The 24,367-nt window shown below is 38.7% G+C and overlaps 4 protein-coding genes and 1 pseudogene across 4 annotated transcripts; 3 read left to right on the top strand and 2 right to left on the bottom strand.

Moving 5' to 3' along the window:
* The first annotated feature begins 1,497 nt into the window (after positions 1-1,497).
* On the top strand, positions 1,498-2,384 carry LOC141837145 (dof zinc finger protein DOF5.8-like; annotated as a pseudogene).
* Positions 2,385-3,692: 1,308 nt separating this feature from the next.
* On the bottom strand, positions 3,693-11,017 carry LOC141838812 (uncharacterized). Its single transcript, XM_074726398.1, has 18 exons — positions 10,732-11,017; positions 10,330-10,446; positions 10,106-10,228; positions 9,968-10,030; positions 8,598-8,705; positions 7,987-8,064; positions 7,701-7,793; positions 7,457-7,543; positions 5,378-5,479; positions 5,170-5,289; positions 5,005-5,067; positions 4,791-4,927; positions 4,635-4,716; positions 4,471-4,529; positions 4,320-4,359; positions 4,132-4,223; positions 3,982-4,051; positions 3,693-3,890 (listed from the first exon to the last, which is right to left on the bottom strand). Exons 1-18 carry the CDS (start codon positions 10,984-10,986, stop codon positions 3,822-3,824), a joined length of 1,758 nt encoding a protein of 585 aa, XP_074582499.1. The 5' UTR covers positions 10,987-11,017; the 3' UTR covers positions 3,693-3,821.
* A 1,203-nt stretch (positions 11,018-12,220) lies between these two features.
* LOC141837605 (putative polyol transporter 4) lies at positions 12,221-15,176 on the top strand. The gene is made up of 2 exons (XM_074724984.1): positions 12,221-12,593; positions 13,468-15,176. The coding sequence occupies exons 1-2, from the start codon at positions 12,386-12,388 to the stop codon at positions 14,874-14,876; spliced, it is 1,617 nt and encodes a 538-aa protein (XP_074581085.1). The 5' UTR covers positions 12,221-12,385; the 3' UTR covers positions 14,877-15,176.
* A 1,580-nt stretch (positions 15,177-16,756) lies between these two features.
* LOC141838276 (clathrin light chain 2-like) lies at positions 16,757-19,077 on the top strand. The gene is made up of 3 exons (XM_074725708.1): positions 16,757-17,300; positions 18,392-18,545; positions 18,635-19,077. Exons 1-3 carry the CDS (start codon positions 16,819-16,821, stop codon positions 18,980-18,982), a joined length of 984 nt encoding a protein of 327 aa, XP_074581809.1. The 5' UTR covers positions 16,757-16,818; the 3' UTR covers positions 18,983-19,077.
* A 40-nt stretch (positions 19,078-19,117) lies between these two features.
* LOC141838275 (putative serine/threonine-protein kinase) lies at positions 19,118-23,537 on the bottom strand. Its single transcript, XM_074725707.1, has 7 exons — positions 23,344-23,537; positions 22,701-22,828; positions 21,799-21,914; positions 21,088-21,298; positions 20,776-21,013; positions 19,968-20,115; positions 19,118-19,733 (listed from the first exon to the last, which is right to left on the bottom strand). Exons 2-7 carry the CDS (start codon positions 22,771-22,773, stop codon positions 19,380-19,382), a joined length of 1,140 nt encoding a protein of 379 aa, XP_074581808.1. The 5' UTR covers positions 22,774-22,828; positions 23,344-23,537; the 3' UTR covers positions 19,118-19,379.
* Positions 23,538-24,367: the final 830 nt, after the last annotated feature.

Below are 24,367 nucleotides of genomic sequence, written 5' to 3'. Positions count from 1 at the left end.
GCTACAGAAGTTGCAGCATTCCACTAGAAGACTACGGTTCCAGTTTTCGTGTGTATAGATACAGTTATTTGGTGCCAAATTTATTTATTTTTCTGTAGGTGAGTTAAGCTCCTTTATTTTAGTTTGCTCAATACTAAGATTGGAGTTCAATTAAGCCACAAACCACACAGCACCAAGTTGAATGTATTATTAATTAAGGTAGCCTTAGTGTTTCTCGATATAAAAGATGTTTGTCCAAGGTTACTAGGGGCCAGTCTAACCCATCCATCACCTTCATTTAGCAAGCAGGGATTAACCCTCTCCAAGTTAGCCATCTCGTCTAAAGAGGAGCTTTTAAAAAGCAAAGTGCGGAAGATTATCTACTTTCAAGATTATATATACACACACACACGTAGCATCCGCGATAGAAATGTTCGGGTGTCTGTATCACTTCTAGGCGCTCGAATTATGAACAATGCCATTTTATTATTATTATTGTTGTTATTATTATTTGTGGTTAAGTCATTTAAGATTTTATTTTTAAAATTCAAGCATTGGGTTATATTATTAAGTATAAAAAAAAATTTAAAATAATAAAATTTTAGATGCTCATAGGGTGGGTGCTCACGGTTAAGAAGTGTAAGATAACACTCTGACATACTAGGTAGAAAAAAACTTAAATGAATAGTAGGAGGATTCAGGTTTAAATTTCGAATGAGATGATTTCTTAAAAGTCAAATTTTGATTACTTGATAGGCCAATTAAGAAAGACTAGACATCTAGAGTATTAAATTTTTTTTTATCAAATTCAATCAGATTCTTCAATTGGTCAGATTGGAAAATTAAACGCAATCAGTTCCTTCAATTTGTCTTATTGAAAAACCAATGAAACTGCATGTGTTATGAAGGAAAAGGGTGACAAACGCTATTCATGTTAGTAATAAGATATACTTTGTGGTCGCAACAAGTCAAACAAATAATTGTTCCTCAGCGAAGAACATGCCACCATTCATTGAATCGGACATTGTTGCTCGATGGGAAAACATAAAATAAGGAACACTGGCCAGAAACTAAGACTCCAAATTCTGACACTCGAAGCCAGTTTACCTACGAGGACGGAATCTGGAAGGAAAGCACAGAGAGTTAAGAGAGGAGAGAAAGGAAAAGACGTGAAGAAATAATAAAAAACCCTGTCAAACTAGGGGTATTCTTGAAAATTCAGTTAAAATAGGGAGTAAAATGAACATCTCCTTGATGTAATAAATCACACGCCAGCTGCTGTCGTCTCTGCAGTCGGGGGCGAAGGATCACGTGCGGCACTTAGCGAGAATGGTTTCCCGTTTCTTGCTTCCCACTCACGATGAGCTATCCGCGCTTGCATTAATGTCCCTGCGGAAGCCCGCGCACGTTGCTGCCTCGATCTCGTCGGTCTTTGCCAACGATCTCTGCATTTAAACGTCAGCGATGAAGGAGAAGAGAGGAGAGGAGAGGAGAGGGCCAGTGAGCTGTTCCCACGTTTGGTAGGACGATTTATTAGCTTTGGACGTTGCTACAATTCGCTCCTTCTGTTCATGCTCTCCGCCTCCACTTTCTTCCGGTGATCACTCGTATGAAAGTTGACGAGTGAGATGGAAGGAGAGAGTTTGGAGGTGAGCCCCCGCCTCGTGCTCTGGTTTTTGTGATTTTGTCGAGCTCGATTTGATTTTTGATTTTTGATTTTTTTTTTTGGGTTTGTTTGAAGGAATGGAATGTAGGCGGCGGAGGAAACGTGAAGGTGGAAAGGAAGAAGCAGAGTGCAAAGGCTGCGGGAGCGCCGCTGAGTTGCCCGCGGTGCGAGTCCACAAACACCAAGTTCTGCTACTACAACAACTACAGCAAGCTGCAGCCGCGGCACTACTGCCGGGACTGCCGCCGGCACTGGACTAACGGCGGCACGCTCCGGGACGTGCCCGTCGGCGGCAGCCAGAAGAGCAAGCGAGGAAGCCGAGGGGGCAAACACGCCGACGTCGTCGCGGGCGCTGAGTCGCCCTTGACGCCGCCGGAGGCGACGGAGGACAACTACAGTGTCAGGGGGCGGCGGCATGAGCAGGACGGGCGGCGCTTCCTTCTCGTCCTTGTTCTACGATAACGCAGGTCAACAGGACGGCGTCCCCAGCGACGGCGACGGCCTCTTCGCGATGGCGAGCGCGACGAGGCATCCGTCACCGGCGAGCAACTTGAGCCAGTGGGACGATATCATCGACCTCGTCACCCTGGAACTCAAGCCGCCGCCAACCTCCGAACGAGTCGATCACACTTTGACTCACTGATCCATAAAAGAGAGAGCGTGTCTCTCTTCTATGGTCCGTTCTGCTCCTGTTGCACGCTGGATTTTGTTAACAAAGGTTGGATTTTGCTGCTCTAAAGTCTAATCCTCTAATGATCGAAGCTACTCGGCCTCGTCGATATCTATAACCTCCTTTGTTCTTATTTACACGATTCTTCGTTGCTTCATCACGCAAGCTCATTAGCTCAAACATTTAGGACTGCTCGACTGAGAAGGAGTTACCAAAATCAGTGGCCGCTTCGGCACGACGGTGTGGATGGAGAAGAAAAGTCAAAGCCGACATCATGGCCCGTTTAAAGCGCATTAATGGCCTGTTTAGCAGGAGGATGGATAGAAGAGAAATTTCCCAGGAAAGACATCCACGACACTCGAATTTTTAACGTTTAACACATATCCCAATAGACAATCGAACCACGACCCTGAAACGATGGGCCTTTCCCAACATTCCATCTATGTAAATAAAGGGAAGGCTAATTAATGAGTGACAGTACCTTTAGTAGTAGTTTCTAATACGTGTAGAAGAGGGCAAGAGTTGATTACGACACAACAGACTTGTAGAAGAGGACAAGAGTTCGAATCCTGACGAAATCAGGTAATACCCTCTTACGTCGTAATCAACTGTACTTTCTCGATTTACCTCCTCACATATGGTTGTGGGACCGACCGTGTGGGGCACTTAAGGTGTTCTCAGGGTATGATCAGATATCCAGATTGTCATTCAGGTATCTACAATTCGATCTTCAATTATGGTGTATTTGTAAAAAATTTTCTCCAAATAAGGATTACAATCAAAGAATATTGGGCATCTAGATTGACCGCTACGTACATTTTCTAATTTACCCTGGTGGCTGATAGGAAACTTCCGTGGGACTGAACCAGTCACTCTAAAAATTGAATCAATGCGACTAATTGAGATTAACATTTTTTAATATTACTGCTTATTTGTCTCCAAAGCAATGGTGCTACGGTAAGACATCCAAATTGTCACCCAAACATCTGCGATTCGATTCCCAATTATGACATATTTATAAAAAATTTTCTCTAAATGAGGAACACAATCAAAGGATGTTCAACATCTGAACTGATCACTGTGTGCACTTCTTGATTTATCCTGATAATCGATAAAAAATTTCCGTAGAACCAGATCGATCACCCTAAAGATAATCAATGGGACTAATTGAAATTTATAATTTTTTTTTTTAAGTATTACAACCCCTATCATTACAGCTTCGCTAAATATAAATAGGCATACTGGTTTCATGAAAAAACTACTGTTAAACATGCAAAATTTTCTCAGCTCTGTTAAATGCATCTAAAATTACTTCAAGAATCAGCTTGCACGGAAGGTTCGAATCCGTTGTGCCATGTGTAACAAAAGGCTCAGAAATGCATGGAATCCTCATCTGATTAGGGTTAGTCAATAATAGTCTAAAATCTGAGCGCATTACCAGAAGAGCCTTTGACAAATGAAGCAGATTTGAATTTGATTTTAACAAGGGACAAGCATATTAATTAACTAGAATTTGAAATCTTTCTTCTTTGATTTCCCTTCCTTTTCCTTGCGCTTTCTCTTGTTTGCAGCTTGCTGTGGTTGGGGAAGGCATACAAGTGAAATTAAGGAAGAAACAACATCAGAACTAGACCGTTGACAGTAAAATGCGTAGAGAGAAGCAAACCTCTGCAACCATGTCGCTGAAATCTTCCTTCTGGTTCCGTAGCTTCTCTTCCTCTCGTGCTTCTTCATACCTGGCATGGATTGTGAAAATGATCGCAAAATGTTTGAAGAAAACATACATTCATAAGCATTTATCACAGGTCCCTCTTACTTGGCGGCTAAAACATCATCCATAACTTCCAGCTCCTCAGGTTGTATAGTGACATCCACCTTGTCCGATTTTTGACCACGTAGAAGATCAACCTACACATTGAAACAAACTTGCATATTGCCGCAAATGTCTATGCTTAAACTGAGAATTGACTGACAGAAGATATTCAAAGAAAAACAACAACAAACCCGTTTGGGAGCCGTTTTGTCTTGTGTACCAAGCACGTACCTATTTCAGGGAAAACAGATTCGATACCAAGCCATCAATTTTAATGTAATAAATGACTAACGGAGAATTGGCAGGAAATAGAGGTCAGCAAGACAAATGTGAAGAACATACGTGTGTGTGGTTCCAAGCAATGTTCCAGGAGCAATCCTTTCTTCCTTCTCTTCAAGGACCTTGAGTGCCAAAGTAATAGTGAGAAAATAATCATGGATCAAGATAAACAACATATGTGCTAAATGAATCTTAAATGTCAATAACACGAAGGGAATCTTGATTACTTGGTAAAGTGGTTTCTCAGGCTCCTTGCGTTGTTGTTTCCTTAAATCAATGACATCAGGTGTTTCCACACCAGTGGGAGTGCTGAACATCATAACAATTAAGTTAATCACAATGAATAGACAAAAAAAATCAAATCATTAGACAACATGAAGCACCTCGAAAGGCTATCCACAGATTGAATGCCAGCCTCCAATTCCTCTTCTTCCATCTCTTCCTCCTGTTCCTCTTCCTCTTCTTCTTCCTCCTCTTCCTCTAGATCTCCCCAGTGTTTACTCCGATCAATTGGTTCATCCTAAAATGAAAAGGAAAACAAAGTAATTGTAGGCATCCAGGTCCACAGTGTTCAGAAGCAAAATTATAGCAAGCTACCTCATAGTTGAGTTGTTCATGCTGTTGTACCCCAAAAACATCACCATAAAGTGGGCGTCCATACTGATCCAAGGAAAAAGAAAAAAGAAATTTTTATGACCTCAAAAACTAAATTAATGACACTATGTGAGTAGATAACTCTAAAGGTTAACTATATGATCTTACTTCATCAACAGGAGGCTTACCCCAACCTCCAGGATGATAACCGAAGCTGGCACCAGGAGGAATTGGAGCATTCAAACCAGGTATCTTCAGATGGGGGTAGGATGGAGGTGGTCCATACCTCTGTAGAAAACTAGAAGCAATTAGCCACCTAGAAAAAAAAAATATGTAAAAAGAAATGGTAAGGTTAAAATAGGACTATGTGACTGACCTGCATATTAATAAGCCATGGAGGCGGTGCACCATCAGGCATGCCAAGAGCTTCTTTAAGTTCCTTTGACAACATACCTGGCTTCATTTCCCTAAGTTTGACCTGCATAGAGCATAACCAATCATCTTTGCGAACATTTTAATTTTGACACGATTTAGAGCCAGAAGACATAGAAGATCTTCACAAAGTTGCAAGGTATCAGATGTTATTATTCTTCATTAAACCTATCTTCTAGTAACTTAAAATAAAATGCAAAGACGCTGGAAGTTTTATGTTATAACAAAACAGTTGCAGTGCCCTTATTTGCTGGCATATCCATTTTCACATCTGACCAAATTAAGATACCATCAATCCAATAAGTGACCAGACAATTTAAGCATGTATTCTTCTGAAGATGTGAAAACAGAATACACTTTCTCTCACAAGCACTAGGCCACATCACAGTATTGTCTTGCAAACTTAGGTATTTAAATGTTAAATATAGAAGCAAGTTGTGTGCCTATCGATCTAATGAAAAGTTTTCAAAACAAATCAAAAGTATAAAATTGAAAATCTTCAAGATGAAAACAAACAAGGATTCCAAACCGAACTGAATCAATTGGCATATTTGGTTTGTTAAGGGTAATTGAATGCTGTTTGTCATGGCTCAGAGACAATTTGGGGGAAAATTCATCACCTCTGAACCCATTGTGGGACTATTAAGAAGTGAATGGATGCAAGGAGGCATCTGCCAATATGTCGTGTATAAGAACTCATTAATGTGCTCATACAACATGTGCAGCCAATCAACCAACTTGGTTGATGATGAAATGACCATGGGTATGAATAATATGTTGGTCGTCATCGCCTTTCCCTACCCATCTTTATGAATTGTTGACATGGATATGGAGCTAGAAATTTTCATTAGTGAACTGACTACCAGGATTGCATATTTGTAGTTGCATAAAAATGAATAAGAGATGAGTAGAAAATGATCAACACTATTTATGGAGGAGGCAGTGGGGAAGGATCAGGCAACTTGATCAACATACTAGTGTAATAGACATAGTTGTGACACACTTCGAGAGGAGGGAAAATTTGAGTGTCATCCAATTTATTAGGGGAAGGGAAGAGGAGAATGGCAAGAAGTGGATTGCTATCATATGTTCTCACTGATTTGGTTCCATTTTATTGGTTTACCTAGTTCCATTTTATTGGTCTACCTAGGTCCAAGGTTGTTGAATATAGGTTCGTAGAACAATAAGACATTTCATCATTAAGGGAAAATCATCACTGACTTCATCCTCACTAATATGAGAACGGCATTGACACATTTAGAGAGAGAGAGAGAGAGAGACATGACCATGCTCCTAGAAAGACAGATAGAGATGACTTTGACATGTTCAGCATTGTTACACCTTTATGGTCTTCGATACATCTCAATGTGACATTGTCACCAATGGGTGTTAACTCCACCTTTGTCATTATTAACTCTTTTGTCTCTCTGCACCAAGATTTTTTCTTCTTCAAACCTCTTAGCTTCTATCACAATGCCAAAGATTCATCCATTGGTTTAATTTTCAATCTATTGTTTGTTTAAAGATTAAATGAGATGGGTTCACTTTTTATGGATTAAATTTAGTTTCTAATAGGTTTCCATTCTTTTTCCAAAATTGGATAAAAATAAGCTACCTATCATGTTAAATTGTCACAATTCTTTCAAGTTGTCACTCATACATATGATAGCTTCCATTTTATATCTAAGTCATAGGGTATCATACAACACAAAACATGAACCAGATGGTTCTAACTTCAACAACCATGCTAAGTCAAAATATTGTTTTTATTAAATTTTCTAGTTTCGAATTAGTGTTTAGGTTCTTAATTTTGCATGTCTACCCCTGATACTATGGTGACTGAACCAATGAGTTTATCAACAAAAATCACAAATTAGTGTGTTCGCCATGTATGTCCAAAGAAATGTTTCTAGATATGTTATGATAAAACATACAAAGAAGAAAGGATTGTTGGAAGCATTTCAATAGGGCCACAATCTCAAAATTTAATACATAGATATTATCCAAAAAAAAAATATTGTACCTCAAATTCTTTTCCCTCATAGTATAGATCTCCATGGGTCGTCAACTTAGGTTTAGTCTGATACTTGAAAAATGCATCATGCAATACCTGCAAACCAAAGTAGAGGTTAGAGTTGAAAATATTATTTCACTCTTGAGCCATTGCCCTGGATGTAAACTGGTAAACAACAGGAGAGCAAGGAAGAGAATGTGTAAGTTAGAAGTTTATCACAAGATATTATCAGAAACGAATTCTTTATCTTAACCTGGTAATCTATATCCATCTTCCCCATCTTTGGTTGCATGCGTTCACGCTGCTTTTGCTTCAGTTTCTTGCTATCCTCTTTCTCAATATATGCCTGGAAAAGGGGATAAAAAGGGACCAAATAAACAATAAGTCTGGACAGATGGCCAAGTTAATTGCTAGTCATATATATCATCAATAACATAATAAGAAAGGTTAAGTCATTAATGTGAACCCACAATGTTTTCTAGTCAGATTGAAGCAAAGCAGTTTCACCCAAAATTTGACTAAACAAAGTCTCTAAGTACCTGTCTTATTTTCTCTATTCCAGTTGCAGCAATGAAGTCAGGGAGTTGAAATAGTTGTTTCTCAATACCTCGTTTGCCCTGTCAATTATCACAATACGCATAAAATCCAAACACACACAAGTCATAACTACAATATAAGCAATATATTCTAAATAGCCCAAAATGCAATTGAAATCTGTAGGGGGTTTCATCTCAAAACATCTGCAATACCAAAAAATAAAATTATTCAGTTCCAGTCTGAAGAATAAACATTTTGATTTAAATGACAATATGCATGTTTCATACGTGATAGCAAAATGTAAACCATAATCTAGTCTAGAGCTTATCCTACATTGAAGTAGCGATGCCACTATGCATCTACCTACACCCCCACCATCCTATCATTGTCTTAAAAGAGAGAGCCTTCGAAGGCCCTCTGGCAATTACCCTGATGTCGAGGCTCAGTCATTGTTACAGCTGGTCCCTGCAAGAATTATGCATAAGCATAAGAGGGGTACCTTATCGACATCTTTTGCCCTCACCCCTCATGCAGTAATTAAAAATTTGCATATATTCCCTCCTTGATAAACAGCCAGCATTCTAAATCTAGCTTATGATTAATACTGACTCACCTGAAGGAATTTTCTTTTTTGACACCAATGCCGTGGAACAGGAACAGTATTCCGATAGGACTTAAGAAAAACAAGCAGCTTTGGATCTCCTGCTGTTGCATCCCAAACCTGGAAGATGAAAATATAAACATTCTTAAGTAAACAAGAATCCAAACAAAGGTGATATTGTTGTGCAAAATATAACCACACTAGTAAAATCTTACAAACATACAAATGGAAATATGTAATGGAAAGGTATACACATAGCATATCATGTAACAGTCCAAAAAAGCATTAATCCTTTACCAAAACTAAATATGCATACAATAGTTTTATGTCCTTCAATAACTTATTTTTCATAGCCTAACTAACAAAGAACACCTTCATTTGTACATAAAAGAAAGGGAACCACATTGGTGAGCCTCACAAACTGCACTATGTTTGATGCTAGAAGAAATTGTTTTATCTTGTGACAAAGTTAATACACAAACCTCAAGACGATTAACCAGAAGACAAGCATTCTGAACAATCTTTCTTCCAAATAAAAAGAGTGAAAAAAAAAAACTTATCTACCATGAATGGTATTGCCTTAAATGTAGCTGGATAGCACAAACTTTGACACTTAATAACAAACTTTACTCTGAAAAATATAAATAACAGGGACTTATTATTATTAACAAGGTCATTCTGCCTATATTTCAATATGTCTGATTGGAAACTCAAGGAACTATCTACTTTGTGCAATGCAAGGCTAACGATGGATAGAAAAATTAGGTTTGATGTTTCCCGCATGTAGTTTAACAATGGGTAACCCATTTTTATGAAAAAGCAAATTCATGGCCCCTCATTAAGGAATTTGGTAAGACTCAACAATGGCATTACTCATTTTTAATGTAATTGCATGGCCCCTCGTTATTTGGTAACAATTTGACTCAACAATGGCATTACTCATTTTTAATGTAATTGAAAGATTCTCTACCACTATCATTCTGTGTAATGCATAGTAGAAACTTAAATAGTACCAGTAATACGTTGCCTAATGTGACTTAAGAAGAATACAAGTGCCTTTATTTTTTGGCTCCATGGTTCACAGATAAATACACCAATAGTAGTATGGTTCAAATAACCTCCTAAGTATCAAGATTTATTTCATTTTATGGGTAATAGCAAATTACAAGCCTGAGAACCGATATCACCTTGTAAATTAATTTGGAAGCTATAGCGATGTCAAAAAATCTACAAATGTTGGAAAAGGTACTTGCAATACAAGAATACCTACAATGAATGAAGGTAAGAATAGACAATACAAGAAACTTCCGGTAAACCAGATGGCTCAATGAAATAGCAATCTGTATTATATCATAAAAAGAAAGATTATAATCTAAGCAGACCTCAACTACATCTGGCCTTGAGCAAATTTGCTTTAGTTCAGCAATCTTCATACGCTTTTGAAGCTACAGAAATATGCAGCAGAATAAGCATATGCCACTTCTTTCATAGAAAAAAGCATTAAAGTACTCATTGCTGACCTTTTTCTTCTTGTTCGATTGTCCTTTCTCCTTCTGCTGAACCTCCTGATCATCTTCTTCCGAATCTGAATCTCCTTTCTTAGCAGTTGCATTACCAGCAGTCTCATCCTTCTTTGCATTGTCCTGTGTGGATAAAAACATCAACCAAGATTAATATCTAAAAAGAAAGAAAAGAATAAGCATGCATCATTACTTAACTATGCAAATCACATTCTCAAACACACCTCACCACCAACATCATCCCTGAAGTTGAACTTCTCGATAACATTCTTAAATTCTTCGATAAAGCTTTCATCTATATCAGCCTTTTCAGGAACGTACTCTATCTCGACTGTCACATCCTAAGAGAAACCAACAACCTTTAGGATATCATATAACAACTAAAAAGTATCAGAACAATTAAATCTTTATAAAAGTTTTGCCTGAGACATTAGGAAGTGCAAAAGAAGATACGATATCATATACGAAGGAAACTAAAAAAAACTATCTCGCATCATGGGACGGAATGGATCCACAAAATTGTTCGTAAGATAGAGGAATAAGGAATATTAAAGAAAGAGATACAGATCAAACGTGTAAAACTCAACAGAAACCCTAATTAACTGCCGACAGCCTAATCGGACTACCTCCCGGTGAGCGGAGCTCGCTTTAGATTCCTTCTCGAACTGCGATCCCTCAGGCTCACTCTCCTCCCCTCCGCCTTCCGAGCGAGCCGAAGACTTCTGCTCGCTCTTCTTCTGCTTCCGCCTCCGGCGCCGGCGCTCCCTCTCGCGAGCCTTCTTCTTCTCGGAGGAGGCGACGGAGGCGTCGGCAGCAAGCGTGCCTCTGCCGAAGCCGCCATTAGGTATCACGGCTTGGTTCGTCAGTTCGACTGCGGCCATCGTTGCGCAAAGTGGAAGCGAACGCGCGGACGACGACGAATGGGCAGAGGCCCAGGCGGAGACCGTTTCCTTGCCTTTATTAGGCCGCTTATTTTACGGCCCAAAGTTAGTCATGAACGGTTCGACCCCTGGTCGATTCGACCAATGTTGAGCCGAGCCAATTTGGGCAACTATGTACATTTCTTATTTCACGTATCAAAATTTTAAAATTTCAAAAAATGCATAATACATTGGTTAACCCGTAAATAAAAAAATTAAAATAAAAAATAAAAAATGATATTATTCCTATTCCGGGCGCTCGAAACACTTTTGGAGTGCTCGAAATCTTCTATTGTGCACCATGCGTGTGCAAGATCAGACACACAGAGTATTAGAAAGATTTGAGAGGTTGAGTTATAGTATTAAGCACAAAAAAAAATTTAATTAAAAAAATTAATTGTTCACGAGGTGTGTCAGATAAAAAGTACGGGATAACAAGTTGGTATATCCTTGTGAGCGCATACTTTTTTTTATTTTGATTTTTTAATTTAATATTATAATCCATCTCTTAAATCTTAAAAAAAAATTTTAAATGACTTAATCATAAATCAAAAATAATAAAAATAAGAATGATACTATTAGTGTTCCGAACACCCAAAATATTTCCGTGCGCTCAGAATCTTTCGTCATGGATGAATTACGGAGCATTTTAATAAATTTAATTTAAAATATTTTTGAAACACGGACTAAATCATAACGATTATACTCACAAGAATTCCTAAATGTAAATCATACGGTTTCGTAAAATGCTAAAGTAATCTAGAATATTTTTTAAACAATTAATCAACTCAACGAGGGAATTTGTCACCACGACTCGAACAGCTGGATTCGGGCATTTGGGAGCCATTCGCGTCTAGAATTGATCTCCCATGTTGGCGGAGGCGATCTTTTACTGCCCAAACGAAAACCCAATTCCTCACCCGATGATCAGGACCGTCGACCACGTAGGTGAAAGACTTTTCAATGGCGCTCCGGAGATGAGTCTATGATGTTGGGCCGTTACAATAAAAAATACTTTGAGAAGTCAACAGTCGTCGCTTCCGCCGACGGTTTCGACGTTGAAACTCGACAACTCCGGGGCACCAACGTTGTCTGACCAATGAACATAAAGGTATACATGGGTATGAAACAATTGTGCTCGATGGTTATCGAAATAAATATTGACAAAATGGCAGTAGCCTAGCGAATAAAACCGACCCCGATAAAGTCATCGGCGTCGGCGCCGGTCTTCGTCCAAATCGTGCGAAACCCGAAAAGTTTCTTCCGGCTGATCGAAGCAAGAACGCTTTACCAGATCCTGGGCGGTATTTTCTTCCTCTTTCATCAGATTCCTTAGAGGAAAGGGAGAAGAGAGTGAGCGATGGCGTACGGCGTTGCCGGGGCGACCGGCAACGGAGCTTTCAACGGGAACGGGATCTCGAGGCCTCCCGGTCCTGGAGGCAAAGGGAAGTATGGGAGAATCGGAGACGAGCTCGTGGAGCACAGCCTGGAACGGGGGAGCGAAAGCAGGAGATATGTCTTCGCCTGTGCTATCTTTGCATCTCTGAACTCCGTCCTTCTGGGATACGGTGAGGAAAACCTCTCCTTTTGCCGAAAGTTTAGGGTTTTTTTGTTGTTGTTTCCCCCAGATGCATTTTGAATGCCAAGTGGAGATGTAGATGGAGGTCTCTCGGATCTGTCATATGCAACGGCATCTGCTAGGTCTAAATCTATGATTGCATTCATATCCGTAATTTTCCAGATTGTGTCATTGACCAACCGAAATCTAAGAAAGGTTTCATGTAATTGCACAGTCACTGGTGCTCTTTGAGCATTTATTAGATAGCACTACAAATCATTAATTGGCGATGCATTTTACTTTCTGATTTTAAAAGTTTTCCTCAATAAAATTCTGGAGTATACTCTTCATGTGGAAAGGATAAACCTGTATCGCTATGGTAATATGCTATCACGCAACTTTACTATGAAGTAATGTCATATTGTGCTTTCTCTTATGTTAAGAATTATTAGTCGAGTTCCTTGGAGCTTGATTCTGACAAAGGTCATACATGAATAAATGCTTATCCAATAATATGACCAATATATTTTGTTGTATAATTTACTAAATACATTATTTAATTTCGATCGTTCCTGTATCTTTTTGTCTCCTTAATACCATACTTTGTCAGTTTACCTTGCAAAATTTATCAGAAACTCTGTTTATCTTGTTCACTGAAGATATTGTACCCTGTTGGGCAGCAATTGATTTTATTGTTCAAATAGTAGGCTCCTTAGGTGGAGAATGTATTGTGTAATTTGCAATGTCTCAAGAATTACTTTATGATAGTAATTTCTTTAATAGCTTTAAGGAACATTGTAGGCATTAGAGATGCTTTGTGTTCCTAAATATGTTGACTATAAAGCATGTCGACTTAACTTTTCTCCTATTGCCTATTTTTTTAGATGTGGGCGTTATGAGTGGATGCATCCTTTTCATTCAAAAGGATTTGCACATTACAGAAGTCCAGCAAGAAATCCTTGTTGGGTGCTTGAGCATCATTTCCCTTGTAGGTAGTTTAGCAGCTGGAAGAACCTCAGATGCTATTGGCCGTAAGTGGACTATTGGTTTAGCTGCAATCATTTTTCAAATTGGTGCTGCGGTAATGGCCTTTGCACCATCTTTCCGAGTGCTGATCATAGGCAGGCTTTTGGCTGGAGTCGGAATAGGTTTTGGTGTCATGATTGCACCTGTTTACATTGCGGAGATATCACCTACTGTTTCTCGAGGATCATTCACTTCCTTTCCTGAGATTTTTATCAATTTTGGAATTCTTCTTGGATACATCTCAAACTATGCATTCTCCGATATTTCAGAACACATAAATTGGAGGATAATGCTTGGCATTGGGATTCTTCCGTCTGTTTTCATTGGATTTGCATTGCTTGTTATCCCTGAATCTCCTAGATGGCTGGTTTTGCAGAATCGAGCAGATGAAGCAAGATCAGTGCTAATGAAGATAACAGAGAATGAGGAACAAGTTGAGAAGAGATTAGCTGAAATAGAGGAAGCTGCTGGTGGTGTAAAGGGAACAAAGGAAGAGGAAAAGGCTGTGTGGATGAACTTTCTAAGTCCATCCCCAGCACTTGGTAGGATGTTGATTACAGGTATTGGCATACAATGCTTTCAGCAAATCACTGGTATTGATGCGACTGTGTATTACAGCCCAACCATATTCAGAGATGCCGGAATAAAATCTGATAACAAGCTTCTTGCTGCAACTGTCGCTGTTGGCTTTACTAAAACTGCGTTCATCTTAGTTGCAATCATGCTGATTGACAGAGTTGGTAGAAAGCCTTTGCTATATGTTAGCACTGTTGGAATGACTGTTTGCCTGATCACTTTGGCCCTAGCTCTCACACTGCTTGGACATGACCTGGTCTCACTAAAAGCAGGTATTTTGGTGGCAATACTATCTGTCTGCGGAAATGTGGCATTCTTTTCTGTAGGAATTGGCCCCGTTTGTTGGGTATTGAGCTCCGAAATCTACCCTCTCCGATTGCGTGCACAGGCAGCTGCATTAGGAACTGTAGGAAATAGAGTAAGCAGTGGTGTGGTTAGTATGTCTTTCCTGTCTTTGTGCCGGGTCCTCTCCGTGGCAGGAACCTTCTTCATTTTCTCAGCAATTTCAGCAGTATCTGTGATATTTGTATATATGTATGTTCCTGAAACCAAAGGCAAATCACTAGAACAGATTGAGATGTTGTTCCAGAGTGGTAGGGAGTGGCAAAGAGTTGAAGTGGAACTCGGTGACGTCGAGCATCTGGTGCAAAAGGAGCACATTGACCAGCGCCATCGCATCACTGTTTCTTAGCATCATTGTTTCAAGAAAGTTTGATTATTGCAGTCATAACATGATCCTATCATTTTTTCCCATCATTCCTTCAACTGTGCACTTGCTGCAATATATCCATCTAGAAGGATTTGATCGAAATGGGAATGCAGCAGTGCTTCAACAGTGCTATACTCGAAATTTGGATTGATTCTCATATTTATCTGGATGTCATTCTAATTACAGTACATTTAATCAGAGAAAATAATGAATTTTAGCCAAATACTCTCTCAAGAAGGCTGAAGGCAAGAGCTTAACAGCCAACTGCCACTGTTTTTCTTTCGACTTTCGAGTGTCGATCGAGCTAACAAGGTAGATATTCTGCTAACACTTTGTGTGTTGAACTCTGTGAGATGCATAAATGCTGATTTTGAAATGGTTCTATAAGAAACTCTTTTCGGTTAGATTGGTGCTAACATCCCAAACTTTTCATCATCATCATCATCCAAATTCTAGTGGCATCCTCTATCTCATGTCTAACCACTGAGTGCAAATGCTTCCACATCCTCATGGAGGAGCTTCCTATGCTTTTATGTTTCTTTCATAAGGATGCAGTCGTGGCCGCTTCGAACGACTTGAACGATTGCCTCCAGTGGTGGACTCTTATATTTTTAGTTGAACAATGAAGTAAGCCATCTTGCACATTTTCATTTCCTCTACGAAGGTCTAATAACTTTGCTACTTGTTCAATGCCTATAATTGTAACAATCACTACAATTGTTTCCTCAACCTTCCTTACCGTCAAATGTGTTACACAACATGTATAGTTCTCATTGTGGTACGTCTCGTTACCCACTCTTTGTCGAAGTATCATCCACCTTGGCATCTCCAACAATACCCACATAGTGAACATTGTACATGTTCTATTAGAGCGGTCAAATGGACCAACTCATGGTGGGACGGATCAATTCGTTAAAAATATATCATATGACGGAGCGGGATAAGCGGGCCCACCAACTTAGCGGGTTAAAAAATTTTCAATCCAACCCAACTTAAGGCGGATTATACATTAGGCGGGTCAATCGATGAATCAATCAAAAAATAAAAATAATATAGAAAATATTAAAAATTTTAAGTTTGGATTGTAGTTTAAACGAGTCAAGTTGAAAATTTTAAATTTGGATTGTTATTTAGATGGATACACCCATTAATTTATTGAATTTGTTCCTTTAATTTTAAATTAAAAAAATAAATTTTCTTAACTTGAGGGCCAATCTACGCAGGTTGCGGATTGATCCATGCGGATCGCGAGCCTAAGTGGATCACTCCATCTGAATCTATCTTAAAATAGATTGATAAAATTTTAATTCAATCCGCTTAAATTGTTCAATAGGATGGATCAATCGGACGAGCCTAACTTAAATTGACAATTTAGTCCTAGCATTCTCAAAGATAACACTCTTATGAGTTTTGAAATTTAAAGTAACACTAAATTTAATTTGAGCTCGATATAACTTGGATTAAACGATTTATGTGATTATGACTCAATTTATGTATGCATTAACGAAAATTAGAATTGAACACCTGAATTATTAAAAAAATAAAAAATTCTATCTAGATCAAAAATAAATAAATAAATAATTCAAATAGCACTAAATTAAGGCAACGAGAACCTTGGGCTAGTAGATTATGAAATATCCTAACTTCGAAGGGCGTATGTAGAAAATGGACCCGATTTAATATTGTTGTAGCAGCCTTGAACTTCATATATCATACCGCGTCGTTTTATACCGTATTCGGAGCAGGCCGATATAAAATAATAAATGGCGTGATTCCAACCGCCTGGCGGTGGCTCACTCTTAGTCTCTTATCGCTTCGCCGCTGCTTTATATATGCATAAATATCAGTCGCTTGCCTTTTGTTCGCTTCGCCGGTTGCCAAAAAAGGGGCGAGGGTTTCGGGGGCGAGAGAGAGGGGAAAGGCGATGTCTTCTTCCTTCGACGATGCCTTCACCGCCGGCGACGATGCCTTCACCGCCGGCGACGATGAGGAGGTCCCGGCGGTGAGGACTTCCTCTCGTCCCTTCGACGACGACGGCTACCTGGGCTACGACCCCCGACTTCCGTCGCAGCGCTTCGACGCCTTCTCACCCGCGTTCTCCCCCTCCGAGGACGTCGATCTCGATGACCTCGATGATGCGCCCTCCGATGGCGCTTTTGGACTCCACGACGTCCCCGTCCGCCAAGTCTCCGGCGAAAACGGCGGCAGCTTCCCCTCTTCTCCGGTGGGTTACGGCTTCCGAGACGACCCTCTCCTTTCTGACTTCTCGGATCCCGTGCTGGAATCCAACGGGAAGCGCTTCGGGGAGGTGAATCACGACGGGGTGTTCTCTTTGGATGGGCCGGTACTGCCTCCGCCCACCGAGATGGAGCCGGAGGAGGGTTTTCTCCTAAGGGAGTGGCGTCGGTGAGTCCCTCCTTTCACGATCTGCTTGCTTGATGCCCCTATTTCTTCTGCATTTTTTTTATATGTTGATTCTGGCGTCTTAAAGTTTCCACCTTTTAGCATATATTCTTGTCTTGAAGTTTGAAGCCTGGTATTCTTATATATACTTTAAAACTAAATGTTGCAAGCATAGATTTTCCTCTGTGCATCAACCAATCAAGTTTGTCTTTTCTCAGAAGGAATTTGATCTCCATTTTTTTTTCTCTGTGGGAGATTGGGTTCCTTCTACATTACGACTCCATGGTATCTTTTAGAAGTTGTGTCGAGTGAAAGGATCTTTTATGCAGAGCAACAGTGTTTTAGTAGAACAATTCTATGTTCTTCAGGTTTTGATGTATGAAATCCCGAGTGTCATATCAAGGCTCATAACTTTAGATTGCCTACGCGTTATGCAGATCAGGTAGTCTAAAGCTTGCAAGATCAGGTGAGGCTTATGATGATCTATTGGTGAAACTATTTGCATCTATAAACTGATCCATCGTCTCAAGTGGGGTTGCATTCTTATGAGAATGCCAATAGGTAGATATCAAGACTTTGAAACTCGTAGAGTCAATAAGGTCAAGGTGGACCTTTGATAGAAACTCAAATTGCGTATTTTTTTGTTTATACTAATTCATGCATTTTATTATTCAGGACGATTGACCTCTCGATTTGCTAGGTCCAATTGTACATATTTGAAGAACTGTTCATTAAAGTTTGTCTACTATTGAATAGGATCTGGAATATGCCAGATCAAGTTAAATATTGAAGCTGAATCTTCAGTGAGCATGATATCCAGCCACTTTCTGGCACATTAAGATTAGATTGCTATCATTATCCTACATATTTTTGTTTCATTTTTTTTCATGATTAACTCTTTAAGATTCAAATTTCTATCAATACCTCACAAAATTCGTTTGGAGCATTCTTTTTACAAACTGTTCAATTTGAATTGAAATGGATTGCGAACAAAAACGACAAAAGAATTTAGTTACCCTGCTGGTGTGATTTTGTTTTCATGTTATATCTTGGTTTTCCGGAAGAACACAACTTTTGCCTCGTCTGCTATGTAGACAAAATGCAATCCTACTCGAGGAGAAAGAATCCAAGGAAAAGGAGCTGCGGAACCAGATCATTGCTGAAGCTGAAGAGTACAAGATAGCATTCCATGAGAAAAGGAAACTGAATTCCGAGACAAACAAGGTCCAAACTAGAGAAAGGGAGAAGGTAACAGTTACCAGCTTATTTACTTTTTTTTTTTTTTTTTGTGGGATCAACTAATCTACATGGACCAACTTATCGCTTCTTTTACACAGCTATTCCTGGCAAATCAGGAGAATTTCTATGCTAATGTAGACAAGCATTACTGGAAAGCAATCACGGAGCTGATACCTCATGAAATAGCAAACATCGAGAAAAGGAAGGCGAAGAAAGACCAAGAGAAGAAACCCTCAATCGTGGTCATCCATGGACCAAAGCCTGGCAAACCCACCGATCTTTCAAGGATGCGGCAGATTATGATAAAGCTCAAGCATGATACACCGCCACATCTGAAACTGGTTCCGCCTGTCCCAGCTAATGCTGTGGCTGCTGCCGCGGCCACCGGAAGCAAGCCGGAAACAGCCACTAATGAATCATCTCCACCCGACAGCACCTCTACTTAGGAAGAGACTATTTCAACGTCATACATGTTTCAGAATAAACCGTGTGAGAATCATTGGCGACCATATCTAAACCATTCAATTCTTCATGGATGCTAGTTCTTAAGCTTACTATGGTTTCGTTTTGATACACTTTTTTAGTTGCCTGCTTTGCTTAAAATAGTCAAGAAAATCCATACATACTCTTGAAATTTCTACTTTCTTTGCATGATTACATACAAACATATCAAGGAAAATACATTGATTACGAACTTGAAAGGAAAAAAAAAATTCACACAGTATCAGAGTCCGAGACATGCTCACCCGAATTATGTGCTTGGGTTGGAATTCTCCATGAGACCCCTGAACAGCAAATGCTGTGCAAAAAAGAATGCCACCTGCTACCCTACTTCTGCGATCCTCATCTCGGAGATATTTCAGTGAAAGTAACTTGACTCGAGGTGAACGGGACGGTTGAATCAGTACTCATGGAATATTTCGGCTGCAAACTGTTGGAAGTTATCGCTCTAAAGCCCCTAATAAATTTTGTCGAGTCTTCTTCGATGTAACAAGGGATGGTAATTTCCTCATCGTTAAGTTGCACCGGCTTACTTAGCATGTCCAGCACTTGGGGCATGGATGGCCTCCGTGCAGCTGCTGCTTGTGTGCAGAAAAGTGCTACTTTGGTATACCTCAAGACTTGTTCTTGTGGGTACTCCTCCAGAGCAGGATCTACAACCTCAATAAGCCTATTTTCTTCAAACAAGTTCCATACCTGTAAATGAATGACAACGATATTCAATTCGAACCTTTGCAACTAAAGCACGTGTATGAGTTTTGACGATTAACGATACATATAACAACCCACTGAGAAATGCTAGAGCATAACCTACCTAAGCTAGAAGGTTGTAATTTGTACCAGAAAAATCAAAGATTTGTTCACTTAAAGGTGAGACAATGATACAGAAGAAGACTAAATAGCACATTCCAAGTAGAAATTTGTCCTTACCCATTCCAAAAGTGGTTTCCCACATTCTGAAAATGACCTTGAGTTGCTTCTGCCAGTAATTATTTCGAGAAGGACGACTCCGAAGCTATATACGTCGGCTTTCTTGGTTAAATGGCCCTGCAAAGCATACTCAGGCGCCAAGTAACCACTGCATCAAACATCAGCATAACTTAGTACGGGAAGAGAAACAATGAATCGGAAACAAGCATAGACACACACAAACACACGATCTCCAATGATAGTGATGCTGACTAATTTAGATGTTGAGAGGTAGTGTCATCCTGCCAGGAATTCATTCTGGCTCGATGTTAGCTAATCTGACAAGATTGAAAGCATTACAGAAAATGGTTGCTATAGTATGCTATTACAAGGAAGTAGTTTCATCTTGTTTGCTGAATTTTCAAGTCTAATTGTGTTCCACTATTTGTAATTTTCTTATGCCAAAAACAGAAACCTAATTTTAGAACAAGATTCAACTCCATTCACTTTCCCTTCCCTCGAGTTTTAGACAGCTGCTCAGTTATTCACAGAACCAGATTAAGCAAATTTAAACATACCCAACATTTTTGATAATACCTCTAGCTATAGGTTTATCCTTAGTTAAGAAATCCTGAGAGCAGACTATTAGATCATAAATTGCTATTACATCTTAAGCAAAAAAAAAACATATTTCATTTCTGTAGCTTTATGAAAATGAAGCTTAGACAGTGATATTATGTAAGACAATTTTTGAGCAGTTGTTGGTTGGTCATGCATATATAAATGGAATTATTTGTATAAAGAAGTTAAATGGTTAACCAAACCATACGTTGTTCCTGCTACGCGCGTACTGATGTGAGTAATATTATCAGGAAATAGCTTGGCCACACCAAAATCTCCAATCTTGGGGGCAAAATTACTGTCGAGGAGAATATTGCTAGGTTTGATGTCTCTATGAACAATTGGTGGCACAAGATCCTCGTGAAGATGAATAATTCCCTTGGCAATTCCCGAACAAATCTCGGACCTAATGTGCCAGTTCAGCTTGCTTGCATCACAGTTTCGACCTAGAACATAACTAACAATCATGAATTAATGTATGTTCAATTTATCATCAATCTTCTGAAAATTTGGTATTTACCCAGTAATGCACGATCAAGACTATTATTCTCCAAAAATTCATATACTAAAATGCGGTTACTGCTCTCGACACAGCAACCAATAAGCTCAACAAGGTTTGGATGCTTGACATTTGTAATGGCATCAATCTCAGTCAAGAATTCCCTGATTCCTTGCCGAGATTCTGCGGAGAGTACCTTTATTGCAACCACTACTCCATTCATAAGAGCTCCCTAACAGAATAAAAAAAGAACAAACTAAAAATGAATCATATTTGGGAAACATTTTGCTTTTAACCAATATCTATAAGTTTGAAAAGTTGTTTTATTTTCCAATTTAGCATAAGGTCAACATAAGCTTCCACGACATAGTTATTGCTGTGTTAGTAAGCTTGCCTAAGTAAAAATAACTTATGCATGCTAATTGGATCACAGAATGGTCAGTAAAGAGGATGTGACACTAACGATCATCTCAGGATCTTCAACTATAATTACTCTAAAACTCAACAGTCACTATACCACAAACTGTATAAAGGGAGTTTATAAAGATGCAATTACATTCAAGATACACACACAATAGATTACTCTTGAGAGACGCCAAAGGAACTCAGATTAATGCATTATCGATGAATCAAAAGGAATATAAAATCCCAAATGCAAACTTCCCTAAGAGAAACTGTGATATTCTCTAACTACAGTGTCAAAGGCTCCAGCAATAAGATTTCCTCACTTACCTTGTATACTGTTCCAAAACCACCCTGACCAATCTTGTTGCTTGGATGAAAATTGTCTGTAGCTGATTTTAGCTCAACGTATGAGAAAAGTCTTATATTCTTGACTGATAAAAATCCTGAACAGAGAAATAGGAGAGTTAATGCAGCAGCTTACAATACAAACACTAATGTGGAGCAAAAATGAAATAGTTGAATAAGATGTTTAAGTGATCTATGATAAATCTATAAATTACCTATAATCACATCATTCATACAAGTGACAAGAAGTGCCCAGTTTGAATATGTTTAGAAGACTAAATTGGTTATTTCTAAGCTGTGTGGTTAGTCTGAAATAAGATCCTGAGATTAGAGGCTCGAGGATCATGGAAAGGCTGTGCTGAGTGAGATTATCTAAGAAATCAATGGTCTTTTTCCTGGCTGTTTAAAAAATTGCGCTAAAATTCTATTAACTTAAAATTATTTGAGCAGTCACAGCCTACCAATTAATCTATTCCCATTAACATATATTCACCTGGTAATTGTCCAGTATCTCTCAGTGTGACTAAAGTTGCATGAGGAAGACAGAGAGAAAATTACATACTGAGTTATGCACCATCATCGTCAACCGGCATTTATCCCAACTATTGGGTTCAGTCAAATGAATTTTATCTCTCGATTGAGCTTCAAAAATATGTTACAGTGTACATAACAGTAATTCTACAAATTGCTTTTTGGTGAGATGATTCTCCAGAATTTAAAGCACTGAATATTTATCCTCACAGAGCTATGCCAAATTACAAGTTTTTGTTACCTAGAAGAATATTACAGGCCTTAAAATAATTGAAAGAAAGTAACACAAAATAATTGTCGAAAGTGATAACTGTAAACAGCTTAGATTGCTGATTGCCGCAGTTGATTCTTACCATTGGAGTGCTGTTCAGTAGGCTCAAGATGCTTTTTTTGGGAAAACAAAGCACCAAAACAAGAACAACTCATGCTTACTTATTTCAGTCACCGCCACAGATAATAATTCTGCATATGTTGCCTCAACCTGACATTATTATGATCTTTCAGAAAAGAAAAATACAATGGTTACTTATCTCAATAAATCAAAGCTTCATATAAAGAAGCTCAGAGAATTCAAACATCATAAAAACAGTTTTTTTAACCGTAAAATACATATCCATAGTCACTGCCGTTTCATCCGAATTCGATTACCAAGTCAATAAGACCGACATGAAGAGAACATGAACTCAAGAGATTGGAATGGATGACGATGCTACATACCAATAGAAATGGTACCTTAGCTGCTACAACAACGAGAATTTCACTATGCTCTACTGTAAGCAAATAACCTCCAAATCAAGCCAGCTCGCAATTGTTCGAAGTGCAAACAGCTCGGTTTTTTTTTTTTTTTTTTTAAACTTATTTTTACGAAAGAAACATTTAAGAAATCACGAATCGACTAAACTTTCACTCGGAAGATGTACATTATCCTCCCAAAACATCGAAAAGATCACAAAATCGTAGAAACTGGCGCTCAAATCGAAGTGTTTGAGATCGAACCTCTTTCAAGATCCAATTCCCTCGGCGCTGCGATGACAGAAGCTGACAATCGATGCTTTTCCCTATTTTAAACCAGTCGTCTCTGCTGATCCCTAACGCACTGATCCGGTCAAAGAGGGATTATTCAAGATACGATACGTGGAGTTTTACCAGGAAACCCTGACCTCTCGTACCCGCGTCTCCACTTAACAACCTTCGAACTACAACAACTCCCTAAAACGACCACCAACCATCGAACTCCAGATCGCCACCGAGGTAAGGTAACGAACAGAATCTGAATCAGGGTACAATTCTGGTGGTGCACCGTAGAAACAGGAGCTGCCAGTTTTTTCTCGGCCGTCGGATGGGGAAAATGGGGGCTCAGTGCGGCGCAGATCACCATCCGCTCTGTGCGGCGGAAGTAGAGTCTCGTCGTTCCCACCTGTTCTTATGGCAAATATGACAAAGTCGCCCTTAATTATGCGAAAAGAGCACTCCTTTTTTAAGAAAAAATAGAACAGTGCTCTAAGATTTTTTTCCTTTCTCAAAAATATTTTTATTCTATAACTTCTACAATTTAATTAAAAATAATATACATAAAATAATTTTAAATAACAAAAATTCTTTAACAATTTATTTATTACTAAAATTTTAAAAAATATTTAAAAAATCATTAAAAAAATAAAATCATAACAAAAAATTAATATAAAATTATTTATATTTTGACTAAATTAAATATAAAAAATTATTTTATATTCGATAGCTACTATAATAGAATTAAAATAAAATATTTTTAATAAAAAATAATGAAGTGTTTTTTTTTAATTTTTAAGAAATATTTTTTAAAATGCTTTTTTAATAATTAAAGGCGTCTTTTTTTTGTTTATTATTTGTCCATCAAACCATGCCAAGTTTAGACTTTTGACTCTTATTCTTTTATTATGTTTTCAAGGTTATTTGAAACGTTCTCCGACAAATTTCTTGCTATTCCGAATAGATACAAAAAAAAAAATTTTAATAGAGATATGTTTTTTGGTCAAAATGA

The sequence above is a fragment of the Curcuma longa genome, chromosome 11, assembly GCF_044706935.1.
Source record: "Curcuma longa cultivar G26 ecotype Majalengka, Jawa Barat chromosome 11, ITB_CL_G26_1.1, whole genome shotgun sequence".
Lineage (NCBI taxonomy): Eukaryota > Viridiplantae > Streptophyta > Magnoliopsida > Zingiberales > Zingiberaceae > Curcuma > Curcuma longa.
The sequence above is the reverse complement of the archived record's forward strand: the minus strand, read 5'-3'. Positions and strand labels throughout refer to the sequence as shown.